The sequence below is a fragment of the Suncus etruscus genome, chromosome 9 (assembly GCF_024139225.1).
Source record: "Suncus etruscus isolate mSunEtr1 chromosome 9, mSunEtr1.pri.cur, whole genome shotgun sequence".
Lineage (NCBI taxonomy): Eukaryota > Metazoa > Chordata > Mammalia > Eulipotyphla > Soricidae > Suncus > Suncus etruscus.
In genome coordinates, this window is record NC_064856.1 from 110394587 (window position 1) to 110412397 (window position 17811).

General features: G+C 40.3%; 2 protein-coding genes across 2 annotated transcripts in view; one reads left to right on the forward strand and one right to left on the reverse strand.

Annotated features, from left to right (window-relative positions):
* SPTBN2 (spectrin beta, non-erythrocytic 2) overlaps nucleotides 1-17811 on the reverse strand; it is a 243066-nt gene that overhangs the window by 99429 nt on the left and 125826 nt on the right. The window lies entirely within an intron of this gene.
* C9H11orf80 (chromosome 9 C11orf80 homolog) overlaps nucleotides 1-17811 on the forward strand; it is a 97507-nt gene that overhangs the window by 39720 nt on the left and 39976 nt on the right. Inside the window, exons 3-7 of the mRNA XM_049780882.1 lie at nucleotides 5605-5726; nucleotides 10331-10414; nucleotides 13535-13590; nucleotides 14165-14236; nucleotides 15626-15815. Of these exons, the coding sequence (XP_049636839.1) occupies nucleotides 5607-5726; nucleotides 10331-10414; nucleotides 13535-13590; nucleotides 14165-14236; nucleotides 15626-15815 (522 nt within the window). The 5' untranslated portion in view covers nucleotides 5605-5606. The remainder of the gene's footprint in view (nucleotides 1-5604; nucleotides 5727-10330; nucleotides 10415-13534; nucleotides 13591-14164; nucleotides 14237-15625; nucleotides 15816-17811) is intronic.

Here is a 17811-nt window from a genome sequence, read left to right on the forward strand (position 1 = left end):
AAAAAAAAAAAAAAAAAAAGATAATTGGTCTGATATATACATACATATATATATATATATATTGTTTTTTGGGCCACACCCAGTGATGCTCCTGGATATGCACTCAGAAATCGCTCCTGGCTTGGGGGACCATATGGGACACCAGGGAATCGGACTGTGGTCCTGTCCTAGGTTAGTGCATGCAAGACAGATGCCCTACCGCTTGTGCCACTGCTCCGGCCTCTTGGTCTGATTTTTTAAAAACATCAAGACGGGGCCAGAGAGATAGTACAGTCAATTGAGCTCTTGCTAAGATAAATGGTCAGATTTCAGCTGTGTCTAAGACCTTACCTACTGTACTATCTCTCCAACTCCCATGCTTTCTCTAAGCTTTATGCCCTCTAGATTCATCCATGTTGCAATTGGTAGGGTTTCATCATTCTAACAGATGAATGGTAAGGAAAAGTATTTTTCTCATTTCACAGAAAGGAAGTGAAACCACAAAAAGTGGGTCACCTTAGGTCAGAAAGCCAGTCAGTGGTAAAATTGAAGATTGAAGCATGAAATCCTGGTTCAGTGCCAAGTTCATTAAACTTCAGTGTAGCATAACCTTGTTACCATACTATCTCGGGGTTTGTGACTGAATTATATTGGAAAAACTAATAACAAGAATAATATTACCTGTTAAGATTGACAAATAGAACTCGATCTTGATACAGCTCAAACATTTTATTAAATTTTTTGTTTGTTTTTGGGCCACACCCGCTGGTGCTCAGGGGTTACTTCTGGCTCTGTGCTCAGAAATTGCCCCTGGCAGGCTCTGGGAAACCATATGGAATACCAGGGATCGAACCTATGTCTATCCCGGGTCAGCATGCAAGGCAAACGCTCTATCACTGTTCTATTGCTCCAGCCCCAATACAACCTCAACTTTTTTTTTTTTTTTTTTTTGGTTTTGGGGCCACACCCTGTGACGCTCAGGGGTTACTCCTGGCTATGCGCTCAGAAGTTGCTCCTGGCTTCTTGGGGGACCATATGGGACGCTGGGGGATTGAACCGCGGTCCGTCCTAGGCTAGCGCAGGCAAGGCAGGCACCTTACCTCTAGCACCACCGCCCGGCCCCACAACCTCAACTTTTTAAAACACTCTTTTTATCATAAACTGTGATTTACCAAATTGTTCATAATACAGTTTTCTCAGGGGCTGAAGTGGTAGCATTTGTTTTGCACATGGCTGACCCAGGACAGACACTGGTTCGATCCCTGGCATCCCATATGTCCCCTCGAGCCAGAAGCGAATTCTGAGTGCAGAGTCAGGCATAACCTCTGAGTGCCGCAAGGTGTGGATAAAAAAAAAATTAAAAAACAATAATAATAAAAAATACAGATTTGGGGGCTGGAGAGATAGCATGGAGGTAAGGTGTTTGCCTTGCATGCAGAAGGACGGTGGTTCAAATCTCAGCATCCCATATGGTCCCCTGAGCCTGCCGGGGGCAATTTCTGAGCGTAGAGCCAGGAGTAGCCCCTGAGCACTAGCGGGAGTGACTCAAAAACCAAAAAAATAATAGTAATAATAATAATAATAATACAGTTTTCTCAAGCATTAAATGTTCAAACATCAACTCTACCATTGTGACCTTCCCTCCATCTATGTATCCAGTTTCCCACCCACTGCCACTTTGGCCTGAATGCTTGCAGGCACAAAAATTTACTTAATATTGTTACAACACAAAGTCAAATGGAATTATCAAAACTTACATCAGTAGGGCCAGAGAGATAGCATCGCAGTAGGGCATTTGCCTTGCAAGCTGCTGATCCAGGACGGACAGTGGTTCAAATCCCAGCATCCCATATGGTCTCCAGTGCTTGCCAGGAGCGATTTCTGAATGCAGAGTCAGGAGTAACCCCTGAGTGCAGCTGGTTGTGACACAAAATCAAAAACAGGGGCCAGAGAGATAGCACAGTGGCCTTGCAAGTAGCTGACCCAGGACCTAAGGTGGTTGGTTCGAATCCCGGTACCCCATATGATCCCCCAAGCCTGCCAGGAGCTATTTCTGAGCAGATAGGCAGGAGTAACCCCTGAGCACTGCCGGGTGTGGCCCAAAACAAAAACAAACAAACAACAACACAAAACAAACAAACAAACAAATAAAACCCTTAACATCAGTAAGGGTCAATTTGAAATAATTGTTTTATCTCTCCACAGTGTTACTTATGTCAATGTCTCAGGATTTCCTGGGCTGTGATTGGTGCAGCCTTTTATGTTACTGTTTAGGCTCACTGAGTTTGATAGATTACTGTGTCACTTTCCCATCAGATTTCATGTGATACTACTAGGCTGTGACACTACTATGAAATTTTGGGATGCCACATGGCCGATTGCAGTTCAGAATCTATAGATCTGAAACAAAGTTGGTGACTTGGCAGTTTGTTCATTTATATAACTGGGTCATTTCCATTGTGTCTGTGGGCTGCTGTTCCTTGAACAGAAAAAGGAATCTACCCCCACTCATTTTGAGAAGTTTTCATCTTAGATCTAACTACCTGGAGTCAGTGACCATCATTTTTGTTTGGTTTGGTTTGGGGGACACAGGCCTACACCTGGCTGTTCTCAGTGGTTATTCCTGACTGTATTCAGGTCATGCCAGGCTGTGCTTGGGGGCCATATGGAATGTCAGGGATCGAATCGAGTGGGCCACATGAAAGCAAACCCCCTACTTCTCTGTACAATTACTCGGACTCCTCTTTTATATCATAGTGGAGGAGTTGGGCTGTTTTTCTGCTGGAAAGGTGCAAACATGGGTGTAGGCTGCTGGGTTTTCCAGTAGCAGAGGGGACTTAGCTTGGCCCCATTTTGAGAATACCCCCAGAGTTTTCAGCCAGTTGTCTAGACCTGTCTGAGATGGTTCAGCTGCTCATATTATTTGAATTTAGTCACATTGCTGAACAGTTGTTCTGGGGGGTTTGGGGTGGCAGTGCTGCCTAAATTTTTTGAAATGGCTAAGAATTTACTAGCTATGTAGTATTAATACTTCAAGAGAAGGTTTTGAAAACTATAATTTTGTAGGGGGGGGCACACCCGGTGACACTCAGGGGTTACTCCTGGCTGTGTGTTTAGAAATTGCTCCTGACTTGGGGGACCATATGGGACGCTGGGGATCAAACCCAGATTCATCCTGGGTAAGCCACATGTCAGGCAAATGCTCTACCGCTGTGCTATCACTCTGGCCCCTTTTTAGGTTTTTAAAGTTGAATTCCTCTATAACATCAAAATTATACAGGGCTGGAGAAATAGTACAATGAGTAAGGCTCTTGTCTTGCACTCAGACTATCTAGATTTGATCTCCAGCACTGCATAGGTGAGCCCCACGAGGAAGATTGCTGAACACAGCCAGGAGCAAGTCTAGAGCATAGTTGGTGTGGCTCTAAAATAAACCAACAGAAAAACATAGTAAACCTGTTGTAGGCATCTTGCATCTCAGCAATTCTAGTGGGACGGAGTCCTTCACGTAGGAAAACGGGTAACATGAGCGGTTGAAAATGAAATATGAAATAATGATACCACACGCAGTGTATGTGGGGTCAACACACTTCTGGCAGGAGTGCGACAAATTTAATCTTCAGGCAAGGGAGTATATAAATGGTAAAGAGACAATCATATCATGAAAGAAATGCCCATCTTTGTTTCTTTCAAAGTACAAGAAGTATCAATGTACATAGTTTGATTTTAAAACAAATAACATAGCTTTAGGTGGTTTGTAACCTTAGAATAGAATGGGTTTCAGTTAGGAACCAGGGGAATAAAGAAAAGCTAATTTCTTACATATCAAAGTAGTTCCTGGCCCTAGGTGTCATTACTGATGTAAATTAAGGGATAGTAGGAATCCTGGTTTTCTTTCTAATAACAAATATCCTTAACCTGAAGGAATAATTTTCTAGCTAGGGGCTAAGACCCACTTCCTATGATTTGGCAATAGAAAGAGATAAAACTTATGAAAGGGGTACAGAATTATACCTAGTAAAATAACCTAATTCTACACTGGCCAAACCTGTTTGTTAGCAGGTATACAAAGTGACAGGGAAAGTCCCTGAGGCAAAGTCATTCTGTTGTGGTGCTCAAAGGCAAGGAGAGAAGACCATTGTCTTGAAGATGCTATGTTTTGACTTGGCCTTTGGAAGTAAATAGGCTGACAGAAAGAGAGGTAGCTGGCTGGACTTTGAGTTGCAAATATACTTAGCCAGCAGGGAACTTCTAGCAGCTTTCTTTGGTACTGAAATGTCTTTAGACTGCAGGTTAACTAAGGCTGGAATTTCTGTAGAATTGCAAGGGAGGCAAAGCCAAATAAATAAAAGGAAAGAGAAATATAATGTCATTGCCATGTCATAAATATAACAGAAATATAGCCAGTAATCTACGCAGGGGTTATGATTGACTTCTCCAACGGGCCTTCTGGCTGATATATTTCTTGGGGGGAAATTAGGCACTGCACCAGGAAAGCCAATAGACACATCTGGAGTGTGCTTCCCTTGATAATGGAGACATCCATTTTACGTGCAGTGACTTAAACCTAATTATAAGTTGGAATTTTTAGTGATATCTATTTGTATTCATATTGTTTCTCCATTAAAAAACATTGGGACCTCTTAAGCCGTGCTAGGAGAAACCCAAGAGCCCACCCCGTGATATTCACCCTGGCTGTGAAGCCTGAAGTTTCCATTCAGGCCCTGTGATGTGGTGCTTCAGGCCCAGTGATACCAAGGGCCACCAGGGCTACCCTAGTAGCATTTTGTGGTTATATGGAGATATACTCCACTATGCACAATGGACCACAAAGTGCTAGAAATCAAACTGGGGCCTCATGTCTGTTAGGCACACACTCGAGCTCTTTGGGTTATCTCCTAGTCTCTCTCAATTTTAGCAGTAATGTAGAGAGGGAAGAAGAGATGGCATTTATGAAGTGGGAGACTTTATTTTTCCTTATATAAGTCAAGGTTATAGAAAGGAAGAAGGATGAGCATAGTTGAAGGTTCTCTCTGTAAATGGTCCAGGAGTCATGATGTTTTGTGGAAAGATAGTTCTGTGTCAACACAAAGAAACTTGTCAAGTAGTTAAGTTACTAATTAAATTGGCAAAAGTTTTCCTTTTGTTTGTTTGGGTTTTGTTAAAGACTACCTCACTGAAGGACATCTGCATTAGGCAGATTCATGAGAAGATCATTTTTGAATTATCTGCTCTCAGTTCTAAATTATTTTGCTTACTGGATTTGTATTTGTTAAATAATGAATTTCTCTGTTTTAAAATACAAGAATATCAACTAGATCTATGAACTCTGAAAATTTCATGCATTGGATATGACCTTGTGGAACTGAACTGAGAGTATAAATTGTTTTAGCAAATGTGAAAAATTGAAAACATGAGATTTAATGCCTTAACTTCATAATTTAATTCCAAATGTTGAAACAATTTGCGGATACATTGTCATTTCCAGTCATATTTTAAATTTTTTAGATAATCTTTTCATCAGGAAAAAGCCTTCTTGGCTCATCAATTTAATAAACAATTCCAGAAATTCTGGTACTTATCCAGACTTCTTGTTCTACTTTGTTGTCATTTTGTCTTACATAGAAATGCTGTATAGACTGCAACCTATACTGCCAGGCTTCTCTGCAAAGCTGAATTGGACTTCAGAAAAGGCTAACCATTCTCAGCACACATCAGGGGCAGCATGCTTCCAGATGATTTTTGAGGTAGGATTTGTTGTATAAGTTACTAATGTATTGATTCTTACTTTTCTATACTTCTATTAACAGGAAAGAAAAGCTTAGGTCCAGCCTTACTTGAAACAAAATAAGCCATTCATTCCTAAGCTTGCATGTACACATTTCACCTTTGGGACTTCCAAAATACTGATGTTTATGTCCACTCCAAGAGGTCAATATTTAGTGCGTATGAATTAGTCTTTCATGCTGTAATTGGAGGGAAAAAAGACACCACCACCAGAAATTAGTAGCTTAAATAAGAGAAATTTGTTTTCTCATACTTCTGGAAGCTAGAAGTTTAAGATCAATCTGTCTTGTCACTCTTCCCTCCAGTGTCCTTTTCTTATGTATATGGAGAAAGAGAAAGCTCTCTACTATTTTTCTTTTTTGGTGGGGGTGGGGGGGTGGGGATTCCCCCCACAGTGACAGGAAGTCACTCTTAATGATAGTTGGCCAAAATATAGGTTATATGATTAGTGTTTGGGCTCAGTGATTTTGAATGAATAAATTGGTTCTAGGAGCCATTAGTGCTAGGAGACACCTGGTAGGACTTGAAGGTCATCGGAACCATACCTGTTGGCACTTTTGCCTATGGTTAGGAAGGGTATGTAGTGCTGGAGATATGTCTTGTGCGTGAAAGACATATGCTACAGCTCTTTGAGCTGTTATCTTCACCCTTTTTTTTTTTTTTTTTTTTTTTTTTGGTTTTTGGGCCACACCCACTTGACGCTCAGGGATTACTCCTGGCTATGTGCTCAGAAATCGCCCCTGGTTTAGGGGGACCATATGGGATGCCGGGGGATTAAACTGCTGTCCGTCCTATGCTAGCGCTTGCAAGGCAGACCCCTTACCTCTAACGCCACCTTCCTGGCCCCCACCCTTTTTTTCTTATGAGGTACTGAGCTTATGGGATTAGCTTCCTACCCATGTCACTTCCTTTAAACTTCATTATTTCCCTAAGACCTATTTCCAACTATAGTCACATGAAGTCATATAAACTGGAGGGTGACAAAATTTAGTCCAGAACAGGTGCTACCTGTTCTGAAATATTTTTAAAATCCCATATGATTCCTGAGATACATATAAATTTAAAAACTCCTGAAATGAGGCATTAAATTTAGATCTCCTAAAAAAAGAAACAAAACACTTCTTTGATTCCTTATTTTTCCTTCCTTTGGCTTAGAGACACAAAGAATTAACATTTTTAAACTTTCTCCCAGGAAATAACTTGGTAAGCTATTCTTCATGTTCAAATAATTATTTGCTCCTTCTAAAAGGAAGTGTATGGAATTGAGACAGTAAATATTTCTAGTTGTGCCTTATCTTTTTTAGGGGAATGAATGGTAAATAATATGGAACAATTAATGGTTAGTGATCTCTGAAACTATTAATGTCAAGTGGCAGTTAAAAGTCGATTCTAGTGAACCATGGAAAGCAATTCTAGAAAATCAGATTATGTGTTTTAGCCAGTTTGAATAATGACAATTCTTGTTTTGTTTAGGCCACACCCAGAAATTCTCAGGAACCACTCCTGGTAGGGTTTGGGGGACTGACTATATGTTGTGCTAGGATTGAATCTGGGTCAGCTGTGTATAAGGCAAGCACCGTACTTGCTGTACTCTCTCTGGTCCTAACATTATATATGTATATGTATGTATGTATGTATGTATGTGTATATATTGGTTTTTGGGTCACACCTGGCAGCACTCAGGGGTTACTCCTGGCTTTATGCTCAGAAATCGCTCCTGGCAGGCTCGGGGGATATGGGATGCCAGGATTCAAACCACCGTCCTTCTGCATGCAAGGCAAATGCTACCTCCATGCTATCTCTACAGCTCCCTAACATGTATATTTCAAAAGCCTAATAATCACAAGATTAACCATTCTATTTTATAGACAAGAAAACAGAGTCCGAGAACTTGACTTGCTTTTCAAAGGTCATATGAAAATTAAGGGACATAACTAGAATTTGAATCAAAGTTAGTTATGCTCAGTGCTGTTGTAATATTTATTTATTCAAAACCCATGTTTATTCAATCAATCTCACTGTGCTAGATATTGAAAGTACACAATCCCAAGATATGTTACTTGATTTTAAAGAGCTTAGAAACTGAAGGAAAAGATACATATGTGAATCAATAAGTATAGTAAAGTAGGGGCCAGAGAGATAGCACAGTGGTAGAGTGTTTGCCTTGTATGCAGCAGATCCAGATGGAAGGTGGTTCGAATCCCGGCATCCCATATAGTCCCCTGAGCCTGCTAGGGGCAATTTCTGAGCTCAGAGCTAGGAGTAACCCCTGAGCATCACCAGGTGTGACCCCCCCCCCAAAAAAAAAACCACAAGAACAACAATTTAAAGTATAGTAAACTGTATCATGATAGAGGTGAGCACTGAATGCTGTGGTAGCAAAGAAGAAAGGCACTCAACCCTAAGCAGGGGTCTAGATGTTTAATGATGCTAATACATAAAAATATTCAAAGACTTAAAAGTATAGGAAATGAGGGGCTGGAGAGATAGTACAGTGGTAGGGCATTTGCCTTGCATGTGACTGACCCAGGACAGACCTCGGTTTGATCCCAGGTGTCCTATATGGTCCCCCAAGCCAGGAGCGATTTCTGAGCGCAAAGCCAGGAATACCCTTGAGCATCACCAGTTGTGGTCCAAAAAACAAAAACAAAACAAAACCAAAAAATCGCAAGGGAGCTTAGAGAGCTGGAGCAAATGCTTTGACTACAGGTACCTCATGTTCAGTAACTTGTACCACATGGTTCATGTGGTCCCCTTGAACCTCTGAGAATGATCCCAGAGCGCCATGCTGGAAATAGCATCCACATACCATTGCTGTGGCCCAAAAAAAAATGAAAGCATGTTTCGTACCTTATCATATAATTATATTTGTATTTAAAGGTAAAGGATAAAATGTGATTATTCAGTGGTGATTTCTGCTGCTTAGGGTTAACAGCATCTATTCTGCCTAACAGCACTTAAGTTCACTGCTTTTGTAGTACTGTCAGGCACAGGTATAAAAAGGCTGTAAAGGGACCCGGAAAGATAGCACAGCGGCGTTTGCCTTGCAAGCAGCTGATCCAGGACCAAAGGTGGTTGGTTCGAATCCTGGTGTCCTATATGGTCCCCTGTGCCTGCCAGGAGCTATTTCTGAGCAGACAGCCAGGAGTAACCCCTAAGCACCGCTGGGTGTGACCCAAAAACCAAACCCCCCCCCAAAAAAAAAGGCTGTAAAGGCTTTCTTTATCATTGTCTCTGTCTCCATCTCTCTCTTTTTTTTTTGGTTTTTCGATGCTCAGAGGTTACTCCTGGCTAAGCGCTCAGAAATCGACCCTGGCTTGGGGGAACCATATGGGACACCGGGGGATGGAACCGTGGTCCTGATCCTTGGGTAGCACTTGCAAGGCAGACACCTTACCTCTAGCGCACCTCGCCAGCCCCTCTGTCTTCATCTCTTAATAATTTATAAGTATCTCTCAAAAGAAGCTGTTTGCTTTATGTAAGCTATAGGATCTGATAGAAGGTTCTTTTACTTTCAGTCTGACTTAAGTGTCAATCCTTCTTGTGTATTTTACTAGATCTCCTATATATCTAAGTAATAAAACATTTTACATTGTCATCAAATGATTGATTTATTTGCCTTTTCTTCTGAACTGTGAACACTTCATATTAGGAACTTAATATCCTTAGGCCCAGGTACTTGATAAGTCATGTTGTTTTATGAATGAATAAATAAAATACTCCTTGAAAATATTGATAAATCTGATTCAGATAGCGGTGGACACAGAAAATGAACATTCTAGGCCAGCAAGCATTGTGTAATGGAATGTGGACTTTGTATTAGATCTGGATTGAGATATATGTCTCTTGTTTTAGCTGTGTGTGACTTTTGCCAAATCAGTTAACTTTTTTAGTCCCCTTATTCTCATCCAAGAAATAGGAATATCTCTGACTTGCATATAAATTGATTAGTATGTAGTAAGTGATCAGAAAATGGTAGCTCTCTTTGTTATTGTAGCACCTTTCTGGTAGCTGCTCAAGGAACTTTCTGTGGTTTGGTTGCCTTACTGCTAGATGTAATTAGGCATTTTGTATTATATCTTATAATCACCAAGGTTTCAGATAGTGAAGCTGTTCCAAGAAATTAATTTGGAACTGTTAAGAAATGCTTTTTTAAATATATCACTGCATTTCTATCTAAACATTTTATAATAAAAAAAATTAAATGGGGGCCAGTGCAGTGGTGCAGGATGTAAGGCATCTATCTGCCTTGGGCACACTAGCCTAGGATGGACCGCAGTTCAATCCCGCGGCTTCCCATATGGTCCCCCAAGCCAGTAGCGATTTTTGAGTGCGTAGCTGAGAGTAGCAACTGAGCATCACTGGGTGTGGCCAAAAAACTAACAAAACAAATAAACAAAATTTAAATGAAGGCTGTCTATGATATATGTATGCTACAGTTACTACTTAGTTATCAATATTTACATATATAAGTTTTACTTGTTTGTAGAATTTTTGTAATAGTACATCCATGAACTTTTACTTTGTGGTTGTTGATATGTACTTAGTATCTTTGTTGTTCTAGGTTGATGAAAATCCCACAACTTTGGTGAAAAGTAGTCTGGTGATAAAGAATTTTTTACACAAAATCATTATGGTAAACCCTAAGGTAAATTTTTCTTTTCTCAAATTCTTGTATATTGGGGTTTGGGGCCACACCAGCTCTGCTCAGGTCTTACTCCTGGCTCTGTGCACAGAGACCACTCCTGACAGGCCTCAAGGGACTATATGGGCTTCTGGGAATTGAATCCAGATATGCCATATGCAAGGAATCGCTCTACCTATTGTACTATTTTTCTAGTCTCTAATTCTCTTGTTACCACAGTCTTTATTCTCTAGGAAATGGAAGACTCTTGTTGGTTCTCCTTTTAATGACAATGATTACAACTTTTTTTTTTGGTTTTTGGGTCACACCTGGTCGTGCTCAGGGGTTACTCCTTGCTCTAAGCTCAGAAATCACTGCTGGCAGGCTCAGGGGTTCATATAGGATGTCGGGATTCAAACCTCCAACCTTCTGCATGCAAGGCAAATGCCTTACCTCCATGCTATCTCTCCAGCCCCTGATTACAACTTTCAATGTTGAATTGATATCTGTATTCTTTTGGTTTTGGTTTTTGGACCATACCCAGCGACTCTTGGGCTACTCCCGGCTCTGCTCAGAAATTGCTCCTGTCTGGCTGGGGGAACCATATGGGATGCCGGGGATATAACCCAGGTTGGTTCTGTGCAAGGCAAATGCCCTACCTTCTGTGTATCACTCCAGCCCTATATCTTTTGTTAATGCAGTCTTGATGCTGGCCATTGTGACATAACTAGAAGGCTTAGAGAGAGAACACTTTGTTTTCGCTTTTGGTGTTTGGGACACAATTGGCTGTGTTAGGGCAGGAGTCTCAAACTCATGGCCCATGGGCCATTTGTGGCCCTCCATACAACATTTTGTGGCCCTGCCCTAGAGGAATCTTTTTTTGTTTTGTTTTGTTTTAGTTGTTTGGGTCACACCCCCCAATGTTCAAGGCTTACTACTGACTTTGCACTCAAGGATCACCCCGACTTTGCCTCCTGTGGCCCCCAGGTAAATTGAGTTTGAGACCCCTGGTTTAGGGGCTACTTATGACTACTTGACAGTGCTTCGGGGACCATGCAATGGTAGGAATTGAACCAGGCATCATGCCAGCAAAGCGTATGCTCAACCTGTGGATCTATCTCCCTGGCTCTGTTTTGGGTTCTTATTTTCACGTACTGTTTTACTATATTACTTTAGATACCTCTTTTTATATATAAATGCATTATTTAATTGAATCACCTTGAAACACAGTTACAAAGTTGTTCATGATTGAATTTCAGTCTTACTATGTCCAGCACCCTTCACTAGTGTACATTTCCTTTCACCAGTGTCCCAGTTTCCTTCTTCCTTTTCTTTATCTTCTTTTTTTTTTTTAGACACCGTGGTTTGCAATATTGAAGAGCTATCATGCATATCACTTTATTTTCTTTCAGCACCCAGTTCTTGTCCAGAGTGATCATTTTCAACTGTCATTGTCATAGAGTGATATGCCCTTACTGCACTCCCCCACTATCTGTGGCAAGCTTCCTACCATGGACTGGTCATCCTGGCTCTTGTCTCTTTTGTCTTTGGATATTAATAACATACTGTCTTTTATTATATCCCACAAAGAATGCATTCATTCTATGCCTGACTGACTTATTCCCTCTGACTTACTTTGCTCAGCATAATATTCTCCATATCCATTTATGTAGATACCTTATTTTATCTCCTCTGTGTTTAATTTTTAAGTTACACCTAAATGTAAAGTCTCTTGACTCTCTTTTCCTTGAATGATTACCAGAATAAAATATAATTTTATACAATCAATTGTCAACTTTAGACAGTATGTTATTATCTATAGTTAAATGTATATAAAATGAACATAGCTGGGGCTGGAACAATAGCACAATAAGTAGGGTGTTTGCCTTGCACATGGCTGACCTGGGTTTGATCCCCAACATCCCATCTAGTCCCCCTAACATGCCAGGAGTTATTTCTGAGCACAGGGCCAGAAGTAACCTTTGAGTGCTGCCAGGTCTGGCCCAAAAACAAACAAACAAAACAAAACAAAACAACAACAGCAACAAAATAAAACATGCTAAAGAATGCTCTATATCCCCTTTTACCTCTTGCTAGCTTCTTTCTTTTTCTATCCTAAGCAAGTGCCTATTGTTGACCTTATATTTCTCTGTGTTCTCCATTCATTCATTCAACCATCACAACTACAACCATCACAACTACATTCATTAACCATCACAACACCCTTTTGCAATAGTTTTCATCATTATTCCTGTTTTGTAGCTTAGTAAAATATGGTACTTTAAAGGTTAGATAACTTGTAGAGGCAGGATCTGGGCAAATGCATTTAGCTCTAAAATCCTTTGTTACTGTATCTAGGAGAAAAGTAATGGTTGAAATTAGAAAAAACTTAAGAATAGTGAAGTGAACTAGGGGCAGAATATGAAAGTCAACATGGGAGCAAGGGAAGAAAGAACTTAGAATATTCCTTATCTGGGAACAATGTGAAATAATGAGAAAACCAATAGTTCTTTTAAGAACAGGAGAAGAGATAGTTTAGGAGAACAGCAGAGGAAAAGATAAGATTTTCAGATATTTTGTGAAAATTTGGAATTAAAGTGTAAGATTCAATACATTGTTATTTTTTGGATTATTTTCTGTTGGGAGGGCTACACCTAGCAGAACTTAGGGCCTAATCTTGGCTTGATGTTTGAGGAGAATCACTCCTGTTGGTACTCAAGGGACCATATGGTCTAAGGCTCAAATCCAGGCCTCTCACATGCAGGTATACTCTAACGTATTGAATTGTCCAGGTAGACTCTAACTTATTGAACTATCCCAGGCTTAGTATATTGAAAATATATAATGACACAAAAATTGTTGTTATATTTAGGGGGGAAGTGCAAGTGGTAAAAAGTTAATAAAATATTTTCTTCTTTAGTAATTGATTTTGATTTTATTTTCACTTTTGGGCTACTCAGGGCATAGTCCTGACTGAAGTTCAGGGATCACTCCAGGGATCTTAAGTAGTACAGGGGATGGAACTGTGGCTCAGCCAAGTTTAAGGCAAGCTCCCTACATGATATACTGTCTCTTTGTCTCTAATAATGGATTCTTAAAATCCTTTTCCTATTTCATTAAGCTCCCATGTTATTTGTTTTTCAGATTAGATTTTATTTCAGTGTAAATGTAAATGGAATTTTCTCCAAAGAAATCTTTGGGTAAGTTCTTAAATTAATGGGGTCTATAGTTCTACTCAGTCATTTTTCTTTGGTTTTGGTTTTTGGGCCACACCCAGTGACACTCATGGGTTACTCCTGGCTATGTGCTCATAAATTGCTCCTGGCTTGGGGGACCATATGAGATGCCAGGGATCAAACTCAGGTTCGTCCTGGGTCAGCTGCATGCAAGGGCAAACGCCCTACCACTGTGCTATCGCTTTGGCCCCACTTAGTCATTTTTCTATTTCTCATTCATTGTCCTAGTTCTGATAGATTCACAGTTAGATTTCTTGATTCTGAGTGACTTTGAAACTGATTTCCTGAGACCAATCCACATTTTCATGTTTTATAGTAGCTTCAAATGAATAAATAGGTTTATATGTGTACATTTCTTTTTGCCTTTTACAAAAGTTACTGAACTTAACAATTACTGTATATTCTTAGGAAGTTTTTTGTTGTTTTTTTTTTTTTTACTGAATTCAAGCTTTCTTTGAAAATCATAGTAGTAAATTTGTAATAAGTAGACTTTGGCCTTACAGCCATTGAGATAATTTTTGTTTTCCTTGCTTTGCAGAGCAGAGAATGAACCCACTTTGAACTTGTCGAATGGAATTGCTCTTGTTGTAAACTGTCAGCATTATGTGAGGTGAAGGGAAAAAGTTGTAGTCGTTCTCCATGTTACTGTTCATGAGTGTGAATGTGGGTAGAAACTGGAAATGGTTTCAACCTGTCACTTATTTTAGTGCTAGGTGTCAGAATCCCTGAAAGAAGAGTAAAAGTCAAACTTTGAGCTCTTTGTATTGATAACTTACTGTTCCTGACTCCTTGAATTTATTTTGAGGAAAGCCTACATCTTTTTTTTTTTTTTTTTTGGCCACACCCCGCAGTGCTCAGGGGATACTCCTGGCTGTCTGCTCAAAAATAGCTCCTGGCAGGCACGGGGGACCATATGGGACGCCGGGATTCGAACCAGCCACCTGAGGTCCTGGATGGGCTGCTTGCAAGGCAAACGCTGCTGTGCTATCTCTCCAGCCTCGAAGGTCTACATCTTACCCTCAGCTCTATAGACTTAATTTTAGTTCCTTCACTTTATATTTTTTGGAAGGACAGGAATTGGTATTGAACTCAGGCCTCTTACATGCAATGCAACTGCTAAAATATTTATAAGCCATTCCCACTCTTTCTAAATTAGTTGCTGGGAAATATGCCCACAAATACTGGTTCAGGAGCCTAAACTCAGTAAACCTATGTTAATGATCTGTCTACCTACACATATTATATAATACTACAGTATTACTTTAGAAATATATTTCCCTGGGCATCTAATAGAGTGAGAGTGGTTCATTATATTTTATTTACACTTAGAAAAACCTGTTGTAAATTTAGAAAATACCAACCTTCACTAGATTTTAGTAGATAAAGATGCCAACTTTTCCTCATCAAGCCTTCAACCTCTTGAGGGTGAAATATAGCATGTATGAAAGCAGACAGACAAGTCCCACAGGACAATTTTAGGCTATTTATAAACCAGGGACTTCCTAACCCCCACAATTATGTTGGAATGATCTTAGAAACTTTGTTATTAAACATAGAATTACTTTAGTAGGAGAATAAACTTCTAAAATATATGGCAGGGACTGGAGTGATAGTACAATGGGTAGGGTATTTGCCTTGCATGTGGCTGACCCAGATTTGATCCATAGCCTCTAATGAGGTCCATCTCATGGTCCTCTGAGCATCACCAGGAGCAGTTCCTGAGTATAGAGCCAAGATTAACCCCTGAAGATTGCTGGGTATGGCCCCAAAACAAAACAAAAGGGAATACATGGCAGCAAGAGAGAGAGCTAAGATGCCATTCCTGAAATTCCCTTTGCTCTCAGAGACATGTTTCTTACTCTTTAAAAAATGATATATGGCAGGTTATCTGTAATACATATACATAGAAATTATATGTACTTTAAGATATTAAAGGTAGGGGGCTAAATTTGTCTTCCTGTTTTGTTTGTTGGTTGGTTTTTTTTTTTTTTTTTGACAGTATACCAAAATTTGGTACAACAAAATTACTGTGCGGAAGAATCCATCCTGTGCTAGGACATTCAGTAATGCTCTGCATCCCTGATGACATGGCTGAGACAGGCTTTCTGGGAGAGCTGAGACTGACTCCAGCTGCAGCTCTGTGTCCTTGCCCAAAGGGCTTTTCCGGCCAGTGGAGTGGAATTTCTTCAGTTTCCATATCCTTTTGGTGATAGAATCATATAATTGTCTTTGAAAAAAATTTTTGTTGTTGTTATTGTTTGTGGCCTACACCTGGCAGTGCTCAGAGGTTACTCCTTGCTCAGTACTCAGAAATTAGTCCTGGTAGGCTCAGGGGCCATATGGGATGTCAGGTATAGAACCCAGGTCAGCTATTATGCAAGGCAAACACTCTACTTGCTGTGCTGTTACTCTGGCCCTGAAATGTATTTTTATATGTCATTACTAGAATAAGCATTTATCATATACATTCTTTGTAAAAACAGATAAGATTTTTTGGGGGGTGTCACACCAGGTGGTGCTCAGGGGTAACTCCTGGCTCTGCACTCAGAAATCGCTTCTGGTAGGCTCAGGGGACCATATGGGATGCTGGGATTCAAACCACCATCTGTCCTGGATCAGCTGCATGCAAGGCAAATGCCTTATCGCTGTGCTCTCTCCGGCCAGTAAAAAACAGATAAGATTTGTATAAAAAAAAAGTCCAATATAAAAATCAAGCATTAGTTTTTCGGTTTTTATTTTCATAAACTATAGAAAATTATAGGGCCAGGTGTTTTATTATTGTCATTTTGTTTAGGGGCCAGTCACATCCTACTGTGCTCAAGATTTACTCTCACCTGAGGATCGACCACTCCTGTTTGTGCTTGGAGGACAAAATGGGATTCAGGGATCAAACCTGGGTTGATTAGCAAGGCAAGCTCCCTACCTACCTATGCTCTGTACTATGGCTCCTATCCTAGGTGTTAATTCACATGCTTTGTATGCAGCTAACTTCAGTTTGATCCCTAATACCATGTAGTCCCTCAACATTATTGGAGGTGCAAGACTGGATGCCTTCAACACTAATAACCCCTAAATGCCCCAAGTAATGCTTAAGTGTCCTGGTATCCTCACTGGCCCAAGCAGCACCACATTCTTGCTCTCATATTGAATACCTAGCCTACTTCCCAGGATTGGATTGGAGTCCCTGGGATTCCTGAACCCAGGAGGAGCCACCCCTAAAGCCCCTCTGGAAACTATACAGTGCGACATAAGCCATGCTCTTTCCAAACAATCCAGCTTGACTAAAGCATGGGGTGAATGGTGCTGGAGGGAGAGATGAGGCTGGAATAGTAGTTTGGCATTAAATGTAGTAGATCTTTCACAGCACATTAAGGAGTGTGACCTTCTTCTCTGCATAGATGAAAGAAGGTCTCTTGTAGTATTGTACAGGGTGAATCAGAGAAGTCCATGAGTTTATTGTTTCTCAATAAACTTAAATCATATGTGAACTGGGTCAGATATAATGAGTGCCTGTGGTGAAAGTGATAATCACGGAAAGGAGAGACTTACCTTTGGGGGGAATCAATATAATGAGGAAGCCAAATCATTATTATATGATCAAAGATTTTGTAGTAAATGATGTTATAGGAGAGGAGAAAGAACAAGAATGGAAGAAGGGTCAAGGTCATGCTATGATAAATATCAGCTGTACTATTTTTCAGGGAGGAGAAATGAGAAGAATTTTTATAAATACTATGCATGGGCATTGTTCTATATTTAAAAACATGCCTTTCCTCTTGTTTTCTAGGTTTGGGGCCCCACTTAATAATGCTTATGTGTGACAAAAACAAAACAAAACAAAAACAAAGGAAGTAATGCTTATGATTGCTCCTGGCTCTGTGCTCAGGGGTTTACTCCTGATGGTTGGTGCTCAGGAGAGTGTATGGGTTGCTGTATGGGTTGAATTGGGTTGGCCATATGCAAGAACCTTACTCATACTATCTCTCTGAGTCAAAACATGCCTTTTCTTTTCTTTTTTCTTTTTTTTTTTTTTTGGTGGGGGGTGTATTGAAGGATGTAGACCACATCCAGTGGCACTCAGGGATTAGTCTTGACTCTGCTCAGAAATTATTCCTGATTGCTCAGGGGGCCATAATGGGATACCGTGGATCAAACCTGGGTTGATTGTGTACAAGATAAATGCCC